At 39.2% G+C, this 16,841-nt stretch overlaps 1 protein-coding gene across 7 annotated transcripts in view; it reads left to right on the top strand.

Moving 5' to 3' along the window:
• aak1b (AP2 associated kinase 1b) overlaps positions 1-16,841 on the top strand; it is a 104,422-nt gene that overhangs the window by 85,253 nt on the left and 2,328 nt on the right. The window contains exon 20 of one of the 7 annotated variants that reach the window (XM_078428784.1): positions 485-16,832. The exons of the other annotated variants lie outside the window; for them this stretch is intronic. Within the exon in view, the coding sequence (XP_078284910.1) occupies positions 485-579 (95 nt within the window). The 3' untranslated portion in view covers positions 580-16,832. Of the gene's footprint in view, positions 1-484; positions 16,833-16,841 lie in introns of those variants that run through there. 7 annotated transcript variants of the gene reach the window in all.

Genomic DNA, 16,841 nt, shown 5'->3' with positions numbered 1-16,841 from the left:
TAAATTTATGTGCAGTTTGAAAATAATTACTGTGCACATTTGGAAAAATAAATAATTTGCGTCAGAGACTATGTCAGATACAGTCGGCCCAAATGCATAATTGAAAATACTCTGAATGCTTATACTCAGAACATAGCTTCCAGTGGAGCTGCTATTTAATACCACAGGCGGATGTGACTGTATCACATTTCGAATTACAAAGCAAAGCTTGCATTGTAAAAATAAGTCTATAGTACTTAGCACAATAAGGAAGGATAAAATCTGTGATTTTTTTTTAAAAGACTGAGTTATTTTTGCAAATATTATTGCCCCCCGCCCCGTTGTCTAACCCAGAATCCAAACAAATGCCCTTGAATAATGGCATAGAAGGCCAAATAAAATCTCTAGAAATTTATACCGCCTTTTTCACTCATGTACTGTCTTACACCTGTGATTATGTAACCCCGTGCTTCTTGACATAAATTAATTTGTGTTACCCTTCCAGGTGGCCATTCTAGAAACAACAGTGGGAACTCTGAATCCAGTCTTCCCAACTTAGCTAGGTCTTTACTGCTTGTGGATCAACTGATAGACCTGTAGGATGGCCCAGCAAGCACGTTAAATTCAGCAGCCCTCTGCACCGGCATTTTCATCTCCCTCTGGATTTTCCATGCAATCTGTGACAAGGTTTCACTGACTGAGGAAATAGGTTACATTTTCATTTTGCTATCTCGCCATTGTGTCCTGTCTAATAAGCATGACCTTTCTGACATTTTCTTTCATCTTTGAAATTGATATAATTTTGCCATTTTAGCAAAAGTACGGTCATATTGATTATTAAGATTGTGCCCTTTTCAAAGTAAATTCTGAAAAATCCTAGAAAGGGTAGATAGGCACTGATTAATTTAACGGAATTCAGTGTACAAAACGGAAACAACAATAGTGCATTATGTCCTGATCTCAACTTTTAAACAAAATTGGTTTTGCTTTTTCATATCGTTAAATTATTTATTTTTGTGGAAATATTAGTGGGGTATTTACTGGCAAGATTATTAGATCTTTTTGGAATGCTTTCTCATAACAGGTCAAGTCAATGAAGGTATTGACTTCAGGTATTGTTGGATACAAGAATATCACTTGTATGGCTTCTGTATTGAACTGCAAGTTTTGAAGAATACATGTCAAAAACTAACAGTGTTAGAATGAGTGATTGATGTACAATTACTAATTTCAGTGTATTGGTGACTGGGTCCCTGCTTTGATAAAATTATTAGGCACTTGACATTATTAGTCCTTCCACAGACAAAATCTGTGGATTTAGTTAGGTCAAAAAAACTCTGAAATATTTTCACCCAATTAAAGTGGAAGTAGCTGAGATATGGGCAAATCTGGATTTGATGTATGTTGAAATTCTCTGATAGTCCAATCTACCCATCCTTGTATTACATGGAAAGATTACAATCAACACCGCCTCACTGAGGAAGTTGAAAACTCATTTTGATGCAATTAAAACAAAATTATAACAAAGAGCTGCCAAATGAGAATTGTTGATGGAGGTTGATATCTGCAGAATGTAGTGGCACATTGTGAAATTTGGATCTAAATAACTACCCAGTGGTTATTTCTTAACACAAATTGGAATCTTATGAAGAAATAGAGTTTAAATAATAATCAAGAATTTTGGTTGCTGCATTCCTTGCATTCTTATCTCAAATGTCATGTAGTGTTTTGTGATATGCAGGGAGTACTCCAAAACTCTGTGCCCTTTGTCCTCCCTGTTATCGAATGCAGGTGAGACTTTTGGCCTTCAGTGAAGTTCCATTAAATCAAATTTAGCCAGCTCTATATAAAAATAAGTTATTGAGTCATTCTGTAAATTAAGTGGTTTAAAATGAAGCAGTGTCAGCATATAGCTAACTGTGTTGAGGCAAACTGTGCCTTGTGATGTAATCTTGTAAATGGTGACACTATTCAAAATGTGACTGATTATGATAATTCATTGATCAAATTCACTATCACACAGTGCCTCTACAGATCTGTGGAGTTCAAAGGTTCAAAGGCCTTTTATTGTCACGTGTACCAATTAAGGTACAGTTTTATCTCTCATCAGTGTTATTGTGTTTTCGGAGGACCAGGATTTCTGTTAGAAGTAATATTGGGTTCTTTCCTTGATGTGTAGAATGAAAAGTTTTGTTCCGATAAATTGCCCAATTTTCCTTCCTGAACGCCTAGTTACCTCGTAGAACTGTATGATCCCTCTTTAATTCTGGTGGCTCTTTTGTGACCGATTGGTGCAGTAACTCCAGAGTTTTGACGTGCCAGGCACCAGAGCAGTAAGACTAGATTTCTACCTTTCGCCTGCTTCTATAGCCCGGGCACAGATTGGAGATTCGGTGTTAACGGTGCCTTTTACGTTAGTCGTTGTCAAAGTCTCTCTTGATGAACTCTTCTCCAGCTCTGATTTTATAAACTGGAAGGATTGATGTTAAAACAGTTTGAATTGGTCCTGTATTGGTTTACTATTGTCATGTACACCGAGATACAGTGAAAAACTTTGCGCACAGTCCAAGCAAATCAAACGGCACATGAGTACATCAGGTAGAACAAATGAGAACATAAACAAGATTTCAGAATAGAGTATTGCAGCTATAGACAAAGTGCACATCTTTTTGAAAAGTGCAAGGGCCGTAATGAGGTAGATTGAAACGTTGGGAATTCAGCCCTAAGAAATGCGAGGTCTATTCAAGAGTTTGATAACAGCAAAAGAAGCTGTTCTTGAATATGGCATTTTCAAGCTTTAGTATCTTCTGCTTGATGGGAGAGGGAATAAGAGGGAATGACGGGGGTTTGAGTGGTCCTATCTATGAGTACAGTGTTTACAGACCTATTATGCTGCTGCAAGTAAGAATTTAGTTGTTCTGTTTTTGGTACATATGTCAAATTAAACCAACTCTTGGCTCTCTCACGGCAAAAGCAGGAAGTAATGAAAGATGTGAGACAGAACACATAACAAACTCAGTTGTCAAAGTCAACTAAGGCCATTGAAGGTAGTTGGTATTGAAGGGTTTAAGATGTGGCCATCTTGAGAGAAAAATTGTGATTTTACTGGATGAAAATGGAACTGATCATCAAGATTGGATGAAATGAAAACTAACAAAATTATTTTAAAAGAAATACGAGGGATGAAATATAATTTTGGGCATAACCTACAGATTATTCATTCATGTACAGAAATGCTCTTATTATTTCTTGCACTGTGACTTCTATCAAACATTACAGTGTCATAGAATGGTCACAATATGGAAGGAAACTATTTGACATGCCATTCAGGTTCTATGCAAGAACAGCTCCACAAGTCTCATTTCCACATCCTCTCCCAACAGCCCTCCAAAATCTTTTGTTTTTGGATACTCATCCAGTCTCTTTGACTCTACGTAGTAGTGGCAGTAGTTTCAAATGTAATGTATTCCAAATCTAAACTACGTGCTATATTTTTTTAAATCCTCATGTCACTGTTCGTTTCTTTGACAATCAGCTTCTTTCGTTGTTCCCCAGTTTTTTTACCCCTTTGCCAATGAGAACGGTTTCTTTTCCTTGATTCAGTCTTTCGCTTTCATGGTAGAAATTACCTGGACCACATCTCTTAAGTATCCTCCCCTTTTTCATGTAGACTGCTCTATCTTTAACATAAGCTAAACACAGCATACTGGAGGAACTCAGAGGGTCTTCTAGCACCTTGTGTTTTGCTCAGAATACCAGCATCTGCAGTTTCTTGAGTCCCCATCTTTATTATGTCCATATAGTTAAAGGTCTTTCATGCCTAAAATCATTTTGGTTCATCTGTCCTCCATCCTCTCTCTGAAACTTTCTCATCTGACACCAGGAATTCAATGTAGTACTCCAATTGTAGCCACGCATATGTTTCTAATGGTTCATTATGTCTTTCTTGTTCTTTGACTCCATTGCTGATTTTTATAAAGCTCAGGATAGACATAGAACATAGATCAGTTAAAAAATATCCACTGGATCTGTAAAATTACAATATAACATCGAACAGTTCAGCACAAGAACAGTCCCTTCGACCCACAATGTCTGTTCTGAACACGATGCCGACCAGCACTTATTTATCTGTACATAACTCATATCTTTCCATTCTCTGCATATCCATATGCCTCTCCAAAAATCTTTTAAATGCCACTAATGTATCTGCTTCAGTCTACACCCTGTCAGCACATTCCAGCCACCTGTGTGTAAAAAAAAACTTATCCTTTAAATGTTGCCCCTCTCATCCTAAAGCTATGCCCTTTAGAGTTTTATTTTTCCATACTTGGAAAAAGGTTCTGACTGTCTACTTTATCTATGCCTCTCATAATTTTATATATCTTGTATAATTTTGACCACCTTTTTAATGTGATTTTTCATTTTCAGTGAAAGATGCACACAGTTTCCCCTGATCCCCCCTCAGATGGCTCTGTTCTTGTACCCTTTTAAAATTGTATACACTCTCTTTCCTACCTAAATATAACTTCATATTTCTCGCCATTTGATTTCATTTGTCTCCTGTTTGCACATTCTTCCAGCTGTCTTATCTCCTTGGTCTTCCTTGAAGTAGTGTCGGTGAAATTACGTTGAAAGCAAAAGATGAATGGAAAAGCTTGAAGGGAGGTTTCATTGCTGTAGTTGGCGGTGTTTGGAAGATTGAATAGGCGATCATGTTGAGACATCCAATGTAATAATGGAATCTAATAGTCAGTAGTCAAAGCGATAGAGTTCCCAATGTCCTTGTGTTCCACTTCACTAGCTTCCACTTTCAAAAGATCATGCTTCACGATATTGTCACCTCCAGTCTAATACATTGCAAAGTGCACTTTCATTTGGACGACTGAAGAGCTAAAACCTTTTCTCTCGCCGTTTTTCCCATTTTCTTTTTCAGTGTGAGGTTTGGAAGGCTGTGATTTTCTTATTCCTAATGTCTGTCCTTTACCCTATTATTACTTTACCTGCCCATCCACCCTGGTTCAAACCTAAAAGGGATATGGCTTCAGACATCTAGATCCATAGTAATGACCCTGATGGTTGGACAATCAGCCACTTACAAGAAAAATCAAACACAATAGACAGTTGAAGTAAAAGAATGCTGTTGTGGTCCATTACCAGTTTAATGCCTCAGTTTTGTCCTTGGAATCTTGGCTCCCCCAGTGCGATTATGATCAAGACCTCTAATTTGAAAAGATGGATCATATTGCATCCCAATAAACCAACTTGAATTTCTGTCGGGAATTTAGTGCAACAGAGGTGACATGTTGAAATGGAAATCTGTCCAGAAATGAATACAATTGTAACAGCAAATAAGTGTTCAGAGAAAAAAAAAATCTCTTTATATTCTAAACTATTTATGTTCTGAAGTGTCTCAACCCGTGATGTCGCCTATTCCTTTTCTCCAGAGATGATGTCTAACCGGCTGAGTTACTCTGTTTTTTTGTGTCTATGTTCTTTATCTTGAGGAAAAAAGGTCCGGATTCTGGGTTTATTTTGGCTTCTTATGTCACCACCAACACTAACATTGTGTTCAAGATTGGAAATGGCAGAAAAGGTCCAATCAGATATGTTCCAATGATTTTTCTTTCTCCAAGAGGGATATTTATCATTGATAACCTATATAAATCATTTTTTGACATGGGTAAATCACAATCTCCCTAAAAAATAAAGGGATCACTGATGATTATCAATAGCAATCCACTTCTCATTAAACAGGTGAGGAAATAAAGTATGTGGCTGTTCAGTTTAACCACTGAGGAGCCTTGTTGATGATAATTGGGCTATTTTGTTGACATTTGTATTGTCATCTGGGAATTCAGAAATTTAAATGCCTGACTTTAGTGTTAGTCTCTGGTTCATACAAGTCTGTAGTTGTGGATTTCATGACACTTCCGGTAGCCGCTTAAACGTGAAAATGTGGCAGGAACTTTGTTTTGAGAACACTATTCTTTATGCTTTTTCATGCAACCTTAAGTAGAAGTGCCTATCTGTGAAAGTTGATGTTTTTTTACGTCAATTCTCATATTCCTCCGATTGTTATTGTCAACTAAAAATTATTTTAAGCACAATTTTCTTCATTAAAGTGGGGCCAGCAATTTTTAATTTATGCCCCCCCCTGTTTTTTCCCCAATTCTAGCTGGTTCAGAATTGTCCGCATGGCTTTAATAGCTGTTATTGTATGAAATGTGTTTGAAGCACTGAAAAATGGGTTCTGAAAGAATGGCCTGGTGTAAGTTTATGTTGACACCGTTTTGTAATCCTGCACACAGTAACTATTCTCCAGAGGATACCATTAATGTTAAAAGAAGTAGATGTGATAGAAACACAAGGACTGCAGATGCTGGTTATTAAAGAAGGACACAAAGTGCTGGGGTAATTCAGTGGGTTAGGCAGCATCGCTGAAGAATTTGGATTGGTAACATTTTGCGATCACCTATCCATGTTTGCAAAGTATTACTGGTAATCCGGGAAGACACACAGGAATCCACTAGTACGAAGGAGAGCTTTCATTGATGGCTTTCTGTAATAGCACATACAAATTGCCAGCTGAGCCAGACCATTGTATAAACCTAATAGAATAAACCTATCCTGCCCATACCCACTTTTCCTGACACCCTCGAGTGATAACAATTGTTTTAAGAGATAATATGTACTTGAATATTTACTCATCTACAACCGGGCACAACACTGGTTCCAGTCACAACCTTTAAAGGGAACTGAGTTGTCCATTACTAAATTTGCACACTTTGTGTGTTTACTTTCCACTCTCCTCTCCAGTCTTTCAAACTGGAATCCTCTATAAATTGGCACAAAACCTATCCCTTTCACGACTGACTAAACATCTTATTAGTTGATGTTAAGCCTTTGCTTGAAAAGAAGTAGATCCAGTTCTTTTAATCCGTTTATGCAAGGAATCATTTCCTCAGTCTGTATTATGAACTTTTAGCCAGCTCCTTGATGTGAGGGGACCAGAGCTGTATTAGATGCACATTGTATTTGATGCATTTAACCAAAGATCTGCACAATGACAAAATGGTGTTCTTCATCTGTAAAAAATATTGCTGTTGCATTGTTTGCATTTGCCGCCGATTCAGTGCTCTGTGCCAATAACACAGGCATCATTTCCTCTGAAACACCCTGGTCAACTCGTCCCTTCCCACCCAACCGCCCCCTCCCCAGGTACTTTCCCCTGCAACCGTAGGAGATGGAACACTGTCTCTTTACCTCCCACCTTGACTCCATCCAAGGACCCAAACAGTCTTTCCAGGTGAGGCAGAGATCCACTTGCACCTCCTCCAACCTCATCTACTATATCCGCTGTTCCAGGTGTCAGCTTCTCTACATCGGCGAGACCAAGCGCAGGCTCGGCGATCGTTTCACTGAACACCTCCGCTCAGTCCGTCTTAACCTATCTGATCTCCCAGTGGCTCAGCACTTCAACTCCCCCTCCCATTCCCAATCTGACCTTTCTGTCCTGGGCCTCCTCCATTGTCAGAATGAGGCCAGCGCAAATTGGAGGAACAACATCTCATATTTCGCTTGGGTAGTTTACACCCCAGCGGTATGAACATTGACTTCTCTAACTTCAGGTGGCTCTTGCTTTATCTCTCCATTCCCTCCCCCTTCCCAGTTCTCCCACTAGTCTTACTGTCTCCAACTATATTCTATCTTTGTCCCACTCCCTCCCCTGACATCAGTCTGAAGAAGTGTCTCGACCCGAAATGTCACCCGTTCCTTCTCTCCAGAGATGCTGCCTGACGTGCTGAGTTATTCCAGCATTTTGTGACTACCTTTCATTTCCTCTTAACTCCTTTCAGGATGATTTCATATTGTGGCAATGTTCTGAGGTGATCTGACCACACTCGACCTACATTTACCTAGGCCAAATCTCATTTACCTTTCTGTGACCTAATAAAGTGGTGAGCTTAATTTGTTTGGTTTAGATTTTGCTCTTCTTTTATCTAAAACTTATCAAATATACCAATCGTACTGGGACCAAACCTTGGGGACATCCCCTTTAACATTTTGGCGATTGCCTAAACTAGTTATACTAGTTTCATCCAGCAAGGCTCCAGTTAATTAAATAACCTGATGTGAGGCTTCATGAAAGTCTCAGTGCTTAATGTGTCACAAGATTTTACTCGTGAATTAACAAACCAATTTCTTTAAAATATGTATTTTATGTTCATAAGACAAAACCTTCTTTTCCAGAATAGTCTCCAATGCGTTCCTCTCTTTCCAAATAATGCACAAGGGCATCTCGTGGCGTTGCACATTGGTCATGTAGTATAAGACTATTTGTATGTATTATTTGAGGATGATGACGGGGGTGTGGCCTGATGTTCTCGTATATTTATAAAATGACCAAGGTAGCCAATTGCATAGCAAGACGTCCTGCTAACCATCCCCATTTACCTATGTATTGTACATTGCATATAATATACACAGTGTATTATCTACCACTAGGGAAGAATAGATAAGTGGTGTGTTCATCAATAGTATACTCTACGTGTGTGTTGTTTGTGCCGATTTGAAATTCAAAATAAATTTAGCGATGAATGCTCCATCTGGCAGATGTATGACTTCCTCTCCAGTATTGGTTCCCTTTGTTTTGTATGGGATTTTAATGATTTCACTCGTAGCATTTGCTTCCTTCAACTGTCTTTCCCACCCACCTCTTTACTCTGCCTTGGCCAACCCACAGGGATGACTCTGAGATATGTGTAAACTTATATAATACGTGGATATATTTTCAGCATTTGCAAGCAGTGAAATAAATGTTATCAAGATCTATAAATAGATTACATTAGATTAATTTATTGTCTCGTACACCAAGGTGCAATATAATTCCTTGTTTGCATGAAGCTCATAAGAGTAAAAAGTATACGGTAACGATATAACAGTAAATAAAATGACAAATGCAAAACAGCAGAATAGTGCAAAGGTTGTTGTGCAATCTGAAATAATGCAAAAAAACACTAAAGTGCAATAATGGAATAACGCAATCTAGGTGGATTTAAGAGTAATAGTATGTGAGCAGCACCTCTGGGAAGCGGGTGTATAATATTTAATTGGTGCAGGAGTCTGATAGCGGTGGAGAAAGAAGATGTTCTTAAGCCTAGGTGTCTGTGCTCTCAAGCTCCTATATTTTCTCCCAGGTAGTTGAGAGAAAAGGTAGTGAGCAGGGTAATAGGCATCCTCTATGCTATAAATTTAAATCCTAAATGCATTATGTTACAGCCCGGAATTAACTTCTCCACCACTTCCTTCATACCAATTGTAATATATGGTGTTTTCTGTCTGCCAAAATGTAATTAGTTGATTTCAAAAAATAAGTAGCTTGGAAAACAAGTATTCCCAACAGTAAGGTCAAAGCGGCATTCCACAAGCAAGATGTAAGTTGAATATAACAGTGGCTTATGTAATTTGAACTATGCTTTGACAGGGGAGGCGATGTAGCTGAAGTCATGTATGAAAATGACTTCTATACTTTCACACTTCATACAGTCAGTATCTTCAAAGCTTGCTTGCCCTTGCAATGCACCAAATGACGCATTCGTCAGGTCATGCCGATAATGCCAACACACGTTGGTATACAGCACTGCTCCACGCAATGCATGCTGACCTACGTAGTAGCACTGTTAAAATAGGTGATAGTGGATTAGATCCACAATGCGTTATGTGGAACAAAGTCTTGCATTGGTCCTGACACAGATAGATTTTCCTCCTGGCCTCATTGATATGAACAGCAGCCAAATCACTGGCCACTCAACTCCCATGTGCCAATCTCTGCCACTGCAAGTGTAAATTTGTTCAAATTCTCGACCGTGAACCATATTTCTGTTTTCTCCTATGCAATGCATTACATCTCATCAGCTCCCTTATCCATCTGTAAGGAACGAGCTGCAAAGGAAGCAGGGTGTTGCTCAAAGTCTCACTGTTGGCCGGTCCACAGAGCAATGCTGATATTGGCACACCACTGAGTTCCTACCAGCTGGCACACTAAATTCCAAAACAGCCCACCACATTAAAATGACAGGAACTTGGAGATCAAAATATGTATCCGTGGAAAGTATGTTGCACATTTGGTCTCTCTTAATTTGAAAAGCCTCGTGAGACAGAGCTTTCCTGTACTGAAAAATTCCTGAAGTATGAGTTTCTTATGTAACAGTATCCAGATAGCTTTATTCTATAGCTATAATGCTTTTTTTTTTCAGTTCAGAATACATTAATGCCATTTGATGTTTGCATTATTTTGTTTTAACGAATAATGACATTTCCTGCTCTGATTATTTACATTCCTTCAAACCCTGCACTAAGCTGCATTTATCTTGTAACCAATAATGTGCATCTTGTTGTAACCTTAAGTCTTATCTTTGTAACCTGTACTTGTATCCATGTTCTTTTTGCTTCCAACAGAACTAATTTTGCTTTTCTGATTCCCAATTGAAATAATGTACATTTGAACTGCCTGTAAAAATGCTGTCTCTTCACTCTAAGGGTTGATGTGTCGCCAACCTATGCAACCTGTGTTACTGTAGTTTCTAATCATTGTGGATTAACAAGTAGGTTTCTTAAAGATCAGTCTTTTCTCCCTTTTTGGTTTTATATTCATACGAGTAAAAATATACAATTGTGAGTTGTTATTCCAGCTGCAATATTGTGCAATTCTAGTGTAATGTGTTGTCTGTTGTTACATGCACCTTTCAGAACCAAGGGAGGTGCTGTGGTTTAATTAAATTTTAAAAAAAGGTTTCATTTAAAGGATCTACTGAGATCAGTGCAAGTACCAAACTCTACACTGGTTTTGTAACAAAACTAGGACAGCAATTATATAACTGCTTCAAGAGGCTTTGATTTGCTTTGATTTTACTGTGATTTTCAAAGCTTCAGTATCTCTCTTGCTCTCTCTCATTCTCTCCTGCTCATTCTCATTCTTTCTCTTGTTCTCTCGTTGTCTCTCTCGCTCTCATGCTCTCTCTCTCACTCTCTCTCTCTCTTGTTCTCTCTCTCTCGCTACTGCTCTCTTTCTCTCGTGCTCTCCCACTCGCTCACCCTCTCGCTCACCCTCTCACTCTCACACATAACGTGCACACTTGTTCACAGGGACTCTGTTTTATTTCCCTTTCACCATATGGAACGCTGCTTCCATTTCAGACATTTAGAGTGCACCTGCTTTATTTTGTTATTTTTTCCCTCTGAGGGTTAGTTTCTGTTTTAATGCTTCCTAAGTGTGTAAGCTATCACACATGGCGCGACACTACCAGGCAAAATCCCCGTCCTTTGTTAAGTATATTTCCAGAAGTCGCGGAGGCGCAATTGTGTAACATGCGATTTCATGCCCCCCCCTCTCCCAACTTCCCAGATTTCATCGTGGCCTTCTGGCTAAAACTCAATTTCGCTGTTAAAAACTCACGACTTGTGTAAACCCCCCTGAAGGAGAGATACTCCAGCTTCTAGTTTCTGCAATCAGAACACATATTGGCATGCTTGTCGGTAGTTTGCATTAAATGGTGCAGAAGAGTGAATGTTTGCAGCATTATTGAGCAGAGTAAAGCTACAAATCAGAGTATTTTTGTACAGATTCTAGTGTCTAAAGGGGGGTCTTGCTGATGACGACGTTGTATCTATACTTCACATTGTAATGTATCCAAGTGATTCATTTTCCCAATAAATAATGTTTGATGCATATATCTTAAAATAAATCTTGTATGTGTTTTAATCTCCTTTGGTTTTGTTGCTGCTGCCCCCTGCTGCTGAAGTTCCTGATATGCCTTTGCTTGCATGTTCAATTTATGGGATAAGCTTGCAATAATGAGATTTGAAATATTGACACTGTCGTAAGAAACGATAGACTAGTTTAGTTTACTGTCACATGTACTGAGGTACAGTGGAAAGCTTTTTATTGCCTGCTAACTAGTCAGCGGAAAGACTAGGCACAATTACAATTGAGCCGTCCACACTGTACAGATACATGATAAAGGGAATAAAGTCCAGACTATTTGGTTTCAGTCACTTGGGTTGAGAAAGATAAAACCCCAGTACTTGGTGGTACAGAGTTGAAGGGTGCATGTGCATTAGCACGATCTAGTTAACAACAAATAGTTTAATTTACAATTGTAGCTTACTCCTTACTTGGTTTATGAGTAGAGCAGAGCTAGGTTCTTAGTACCTAATGAACTGCAATCACTGTCAAAGTATCCTTTAAAGTAATCGTAAGCACACAAAGATTTGGAAGACCGGGACACAGTTCTGAGAACCAGCTTTCAATCTGGATAGATAAGTTAAATACTCCCCCATTAGCTTGCAGTTAAGACTCAAAAGAAAAAGATCTGGCATCTCACTCTGTTTCCTCATGACCTTGCATCATGGTACAAAACTTAGTGATAGACAATCCCAGTCAAAGAGGCTGGGAAGAAACTGCTGGAAATGTCACAGTAGAACAGTTCTTGGTATATTATCGATGGTTGAGTTAAACGTCACTGGGGATCAAAAGAGACAGCTTTATTTTAAATCTCTGCAGAGTTGATTGAGAGTGGCTGACACAGAGTAAACGCGGACGAGGAGGTGTGGTGACAGGTGGGGAACTTGAAGCTAATAAATCACACATTATTAACATCGGATTTGTATAGAAATATAATAGATGGAATCATTTTTATTGTTAGAAAAGAAAAAGTGTGTTTTAAATTTGATGGAATTTGAGGCACAAATGATATTGGGGGGAATCCTTGTACAAAATCAGAAAGAGAAATTAAGCTAAGAACTAACTAATTTGTTTCTAAACTGTACTAAACTCTATCTGAACTTTTCTGCAAATGCAACTGGAGGTTGGCAGAAATGGCATTTTAAAACATAATGGTACTTCTGCTAAGGTAAGAATTTTTTTAATGTTTCTCTAGAGCCTTAATATATAAAAATTGTTCCCATTTGTTTCATGTTAGATTGACAATTCCAGTTCCAGTAAGGCTAGTTATTATTGTGGCATGTTCCCTTACCTTGTAGACATTTTTTGCTGTTTATATCTGCTGTCGCTGATGCAATGAATCAGTAATTGGTGAGATTTATGTTTTAAAAGTTCAATGCGTGGATTACGTCGAAAAGCTTGAATTTTAATTTAAATCTACAAGGGTTTTTACACTGAGACTTTGCACTGCCAGTAATATTATTTGGGATTTAAAGTGTTCTATTTACTGAAATGTGAAATTCATAAGCCGGAACTTTAAGGAGCAATGAGCTTGCTTATAATGCTATAGACCTTCTTCAATATCTTGTTGGATGATTCAGCACTCATCACCTCATCACACAGTGGACATGAATCTGCATGCTATATGAACTGTCTCTCAATTCATGTGTTGTGAACTACATTCATTTATATTTTTTCATAGATTATAGCCACTTCCACAGTAACATAATCAATGCATAAAATTGCATCCCTTTGGGAACAATTTTCTATTGACCTGGTTTGTTAGCTGAGTAATGGATTGCTTGTAAAGTTTAAAAGCTACAGGACCGATGAGTCAAATTTTATTCCCCCAAAAAAGTGCGAAGTGTAATTGGTAAAATTAGGTGCACTGATTTCATGTTGTAAATCAGCTAAATTTAAAGCATTTTCACCACATGTCAGCATTAACTGGATGCAACGAGAATAGCAAATACTGGAAGTGCAGAGCAGACCTGCCAGCATCGAAGAGAAAAGGGAATAATTTCCTGTTTCAAATGTCAGCATTGCTACACAGTCTGCAGCCAGTCTGGTTAGCCAGTCTGGTTAGCCAGTTTTGACATCAGCTCACCCATCCCCACCCCATTCCCACCTCCAAAACTTGCCAAGTTCAATATTAGGTGATGAACTACTTGTGCATTTCAAACATTTTCTTTCAGACCCAGCATTCATTTTCTTTTTCATGTGGATTTGACTATCTCCTGGGATGATATTCTCCAGAGTGACAGGTTAATATCAATAAAATATGCCCAGTAGCTTGGCTAACTCCTACTATCACAAGTGGGGAGGCAAAGTGTAGTTGCTGTCTTGCGGCACCAGTGGCACAGGTTCGATCCTGAGTATGGGTGCTGTCAGCAAGGAGTTTGTACCTTCTCCCGGTGACCGTGTGGGTCTTCTGTGGGTGCTCCGGTTTTGTCCGAGATTCTAAAGATGCACAGGTTTGTAGGTTAATTAGCTTTGGTAAAATTGTAAATTGTCCCTAGTGTGTAGGACAGTGGTAGAGTACGGGATGATCGCTGGTCTGTGTGGACTCGGGTGGGCCGAAGGACCTGTTTCCACGCTGTATCTCTAATGTCTAAAGTCTAATAGTCTAAAGATAACAGGGTTATGCCTGAGGTGGGAAACATGCTCCACCACGGCAGGGATTGCCACGCACAGCCCCTTTGATAATACACCAACTTTGCAAAAAAGAAACGAGGAACTGCAGAGGCTGCTTTTCAAAAAAAAGGACAAAAAAAGTGTTGGAGTAACTCAGCAGGTCAGGCAGCACACCTGAAGAATGTAGATAGGTGACTTTTCAGGTCTGGACCCTTCTTCAGACTGATTCAGACAAAAAAAATCTACTCAGCCATTCTCATTCCCAATTGTCACTTAATGGATGTTAAATTTAGGCAGAGAAGATTAGTGTAACCTGTCATGTTCAGTACGGAGTGTGGGCGGAAAGGCCTGTTCCTGTGGTATACTGTTCTATGTTCCACGTAATTTGTTTGTGACCACTTCCAACTAGCTGCTGTTGGTAACCAAAAATGGAAGTGACTCGAGGAAAGAGCAGAGGAATGGGACAGGTTCAACTGCTCAGTTGTAAGCTGACACTGACCTGTTGGTTGCATTGCCCTCCTGTGCTTGAAATTTCCCTTGAAATCTTGTCATTTGTTGCAAAATACCAGCTGACCCTTTAGTTCCCAGTGTTTTAACAGTAGTGGGCAATGGCTTGTTGACAGAAGGGTAGAGCAGCATTTGCAGTGGATCGCGGCTGGGAAGTCATGGAGTCATACAGCATAAAGCAGGGCCTTTGGCTCACCAAGTCCTCACTGACCATCAAGAACAGAATTGCACTAATCCCATTACTCTCTCTGACTCCAACGAGACTCTGCGATTAATTGACTTTAGCATTTAATTGTCGGACTATCTCTTGGTTGTTCTTTATTTCCATGTGTATGATCTGCTAACCAACATCCTATTTTAATGCTGGAAATTAATTCAGTTTATGGCAATTCCGCAGCGATCATGTTTACAGAATCGGATAATCAGCGAAACAAACTTCAGATGCTGTGAAGTTAAAATCATGAAATAAATGTGGGAAAGGATTGAAACTATCCCCAAAAAAAAGTGCTGGACCAATTCAGCGGGTCAGGCAGCAATCCTGGTGGGCATGGATATGTGACATTTCGAGTCAGGACCCTTCTTCAGACTCTGAAATTATTCCGCTGGCTTTTGGTCCTCATTGATCAGTGTTTTGGTCTTCCCTGCTGTTGGGTCGTCTCCATTGTTTAGTTGATCTGGCATTGCCTTTTGTAGACAGCAGGCAATCTGTTTCCCTGATGGTGAGTCTGAAGAAGGGTTGCGATCCGAAACGTCACCTATTCCGTTTCTCCAGAGATGCTGCCTGACCCGTTGAGTTACTCTTGCATTTTGTGTCTATGGTATAAACCAGCATCTGCAGTTCTTTCCTACACAACAGTTTCCCTCATTGTTCAATTACCTAGAATCCCAATTCAGTTTTCACGGGTCTTTAATTCGCACTGAAATGCTTGTTGGGGATTCCGTCATCATTCATTTACCCTACAATCAGTGTAAAGATGCTATGCTCTCTGATTTTAATTAACAGGAGCTTCTGAAGCATACATCTAAAGAGTCCTGCAGCTACTAGATTTTACATGCAGTACTTAGATTGCACACTAAGCTTTTGATGTTGTACACACTAGACACCCTACCTTTGAAATGCTTAATTCCTTGTTCCTGCTGAGGTCTTTGCTGTGCATTGGTTACTGTGGCTGTTTACGTGTAGCATGACAATCTCCATGTTTCAACATGTGCTCTGACAACATGCTATTGCAATATGGCTGCACCTTGGAATCTTTTTACGTTGCTCCTTATCTTCTGAACCCTTTCCGGGCCATATTTTGAAAAGCAAAGAGCCAAAGCAAAACAAAACAAGCCCTCAAATATTTGAAAATTTAAAATAGTGCGATTGATATATTCCATTAAAACCCTTTTGTATTTAACCAGCATTGCTTTTACAGCAAAGCTTGTTCAATATTTATGTGTAAAAGAAGAGAACTGTTGAGTACGGAGCAAAAGTGGCCCAATTAATTAAGGAGGCAAAGTTTGAAATAAATCGCTTTGGTGAGCTTCTATGGAAATGCTTTGAGGTGGGAGTTCTGAGACCAATTGCAATGGAAAAGGAGCAACACTGAGACACCCTTGGCTTTCAAAGTACAACAGACTATTTTGGTCTGTCTGTGATTGCTTCTGCCTATCTCAATTTCTGTGTTCATCATGCAGATTGTGAGAGAACATTTGGGTGAAATAGTTAAGTTTCAAGTGGACTTCCTTTGGACATCCACAAAGTTGTTAAGACTTGCCTTTTCACGTCCTACCATTCGAAGCACGTGTCCCTTAAGGAAACCGGCCTTTCACTGGACTGAAAGGAATATTGGGAGTGGGTGAAAGTCAAATGTGCATTGTAGTGGCAGGGTCCAGAGTCTTGCTAAAAATCATAGGATTTAATCGGGGTCTTATGCAAACTCACTGCACCACTAAATCAATGTATGGTACCAGCGGAGTTCGGGGAGTGCAGCATCATTGACGGAGAATATTAATT

Source organism: Rhinoraja longicauda, chromosome 36, assembly GCF_053455715.1.
Source record: "Rhinoraja longicauda isolate Sanriku21f chromosome 36, sRhiLon1.1, whole genome shotgun sequence".
Lineage (NCBI taxonomy): Eukaryota > Metazoa > Chordata > Chondrichthyes > Rajiformes > Arhynchobatidae > Rhinoraja > Rhinoraja longicauda.
This window is presented reverse-complemented; position numbering and strand designations above follow the sequence as displayed.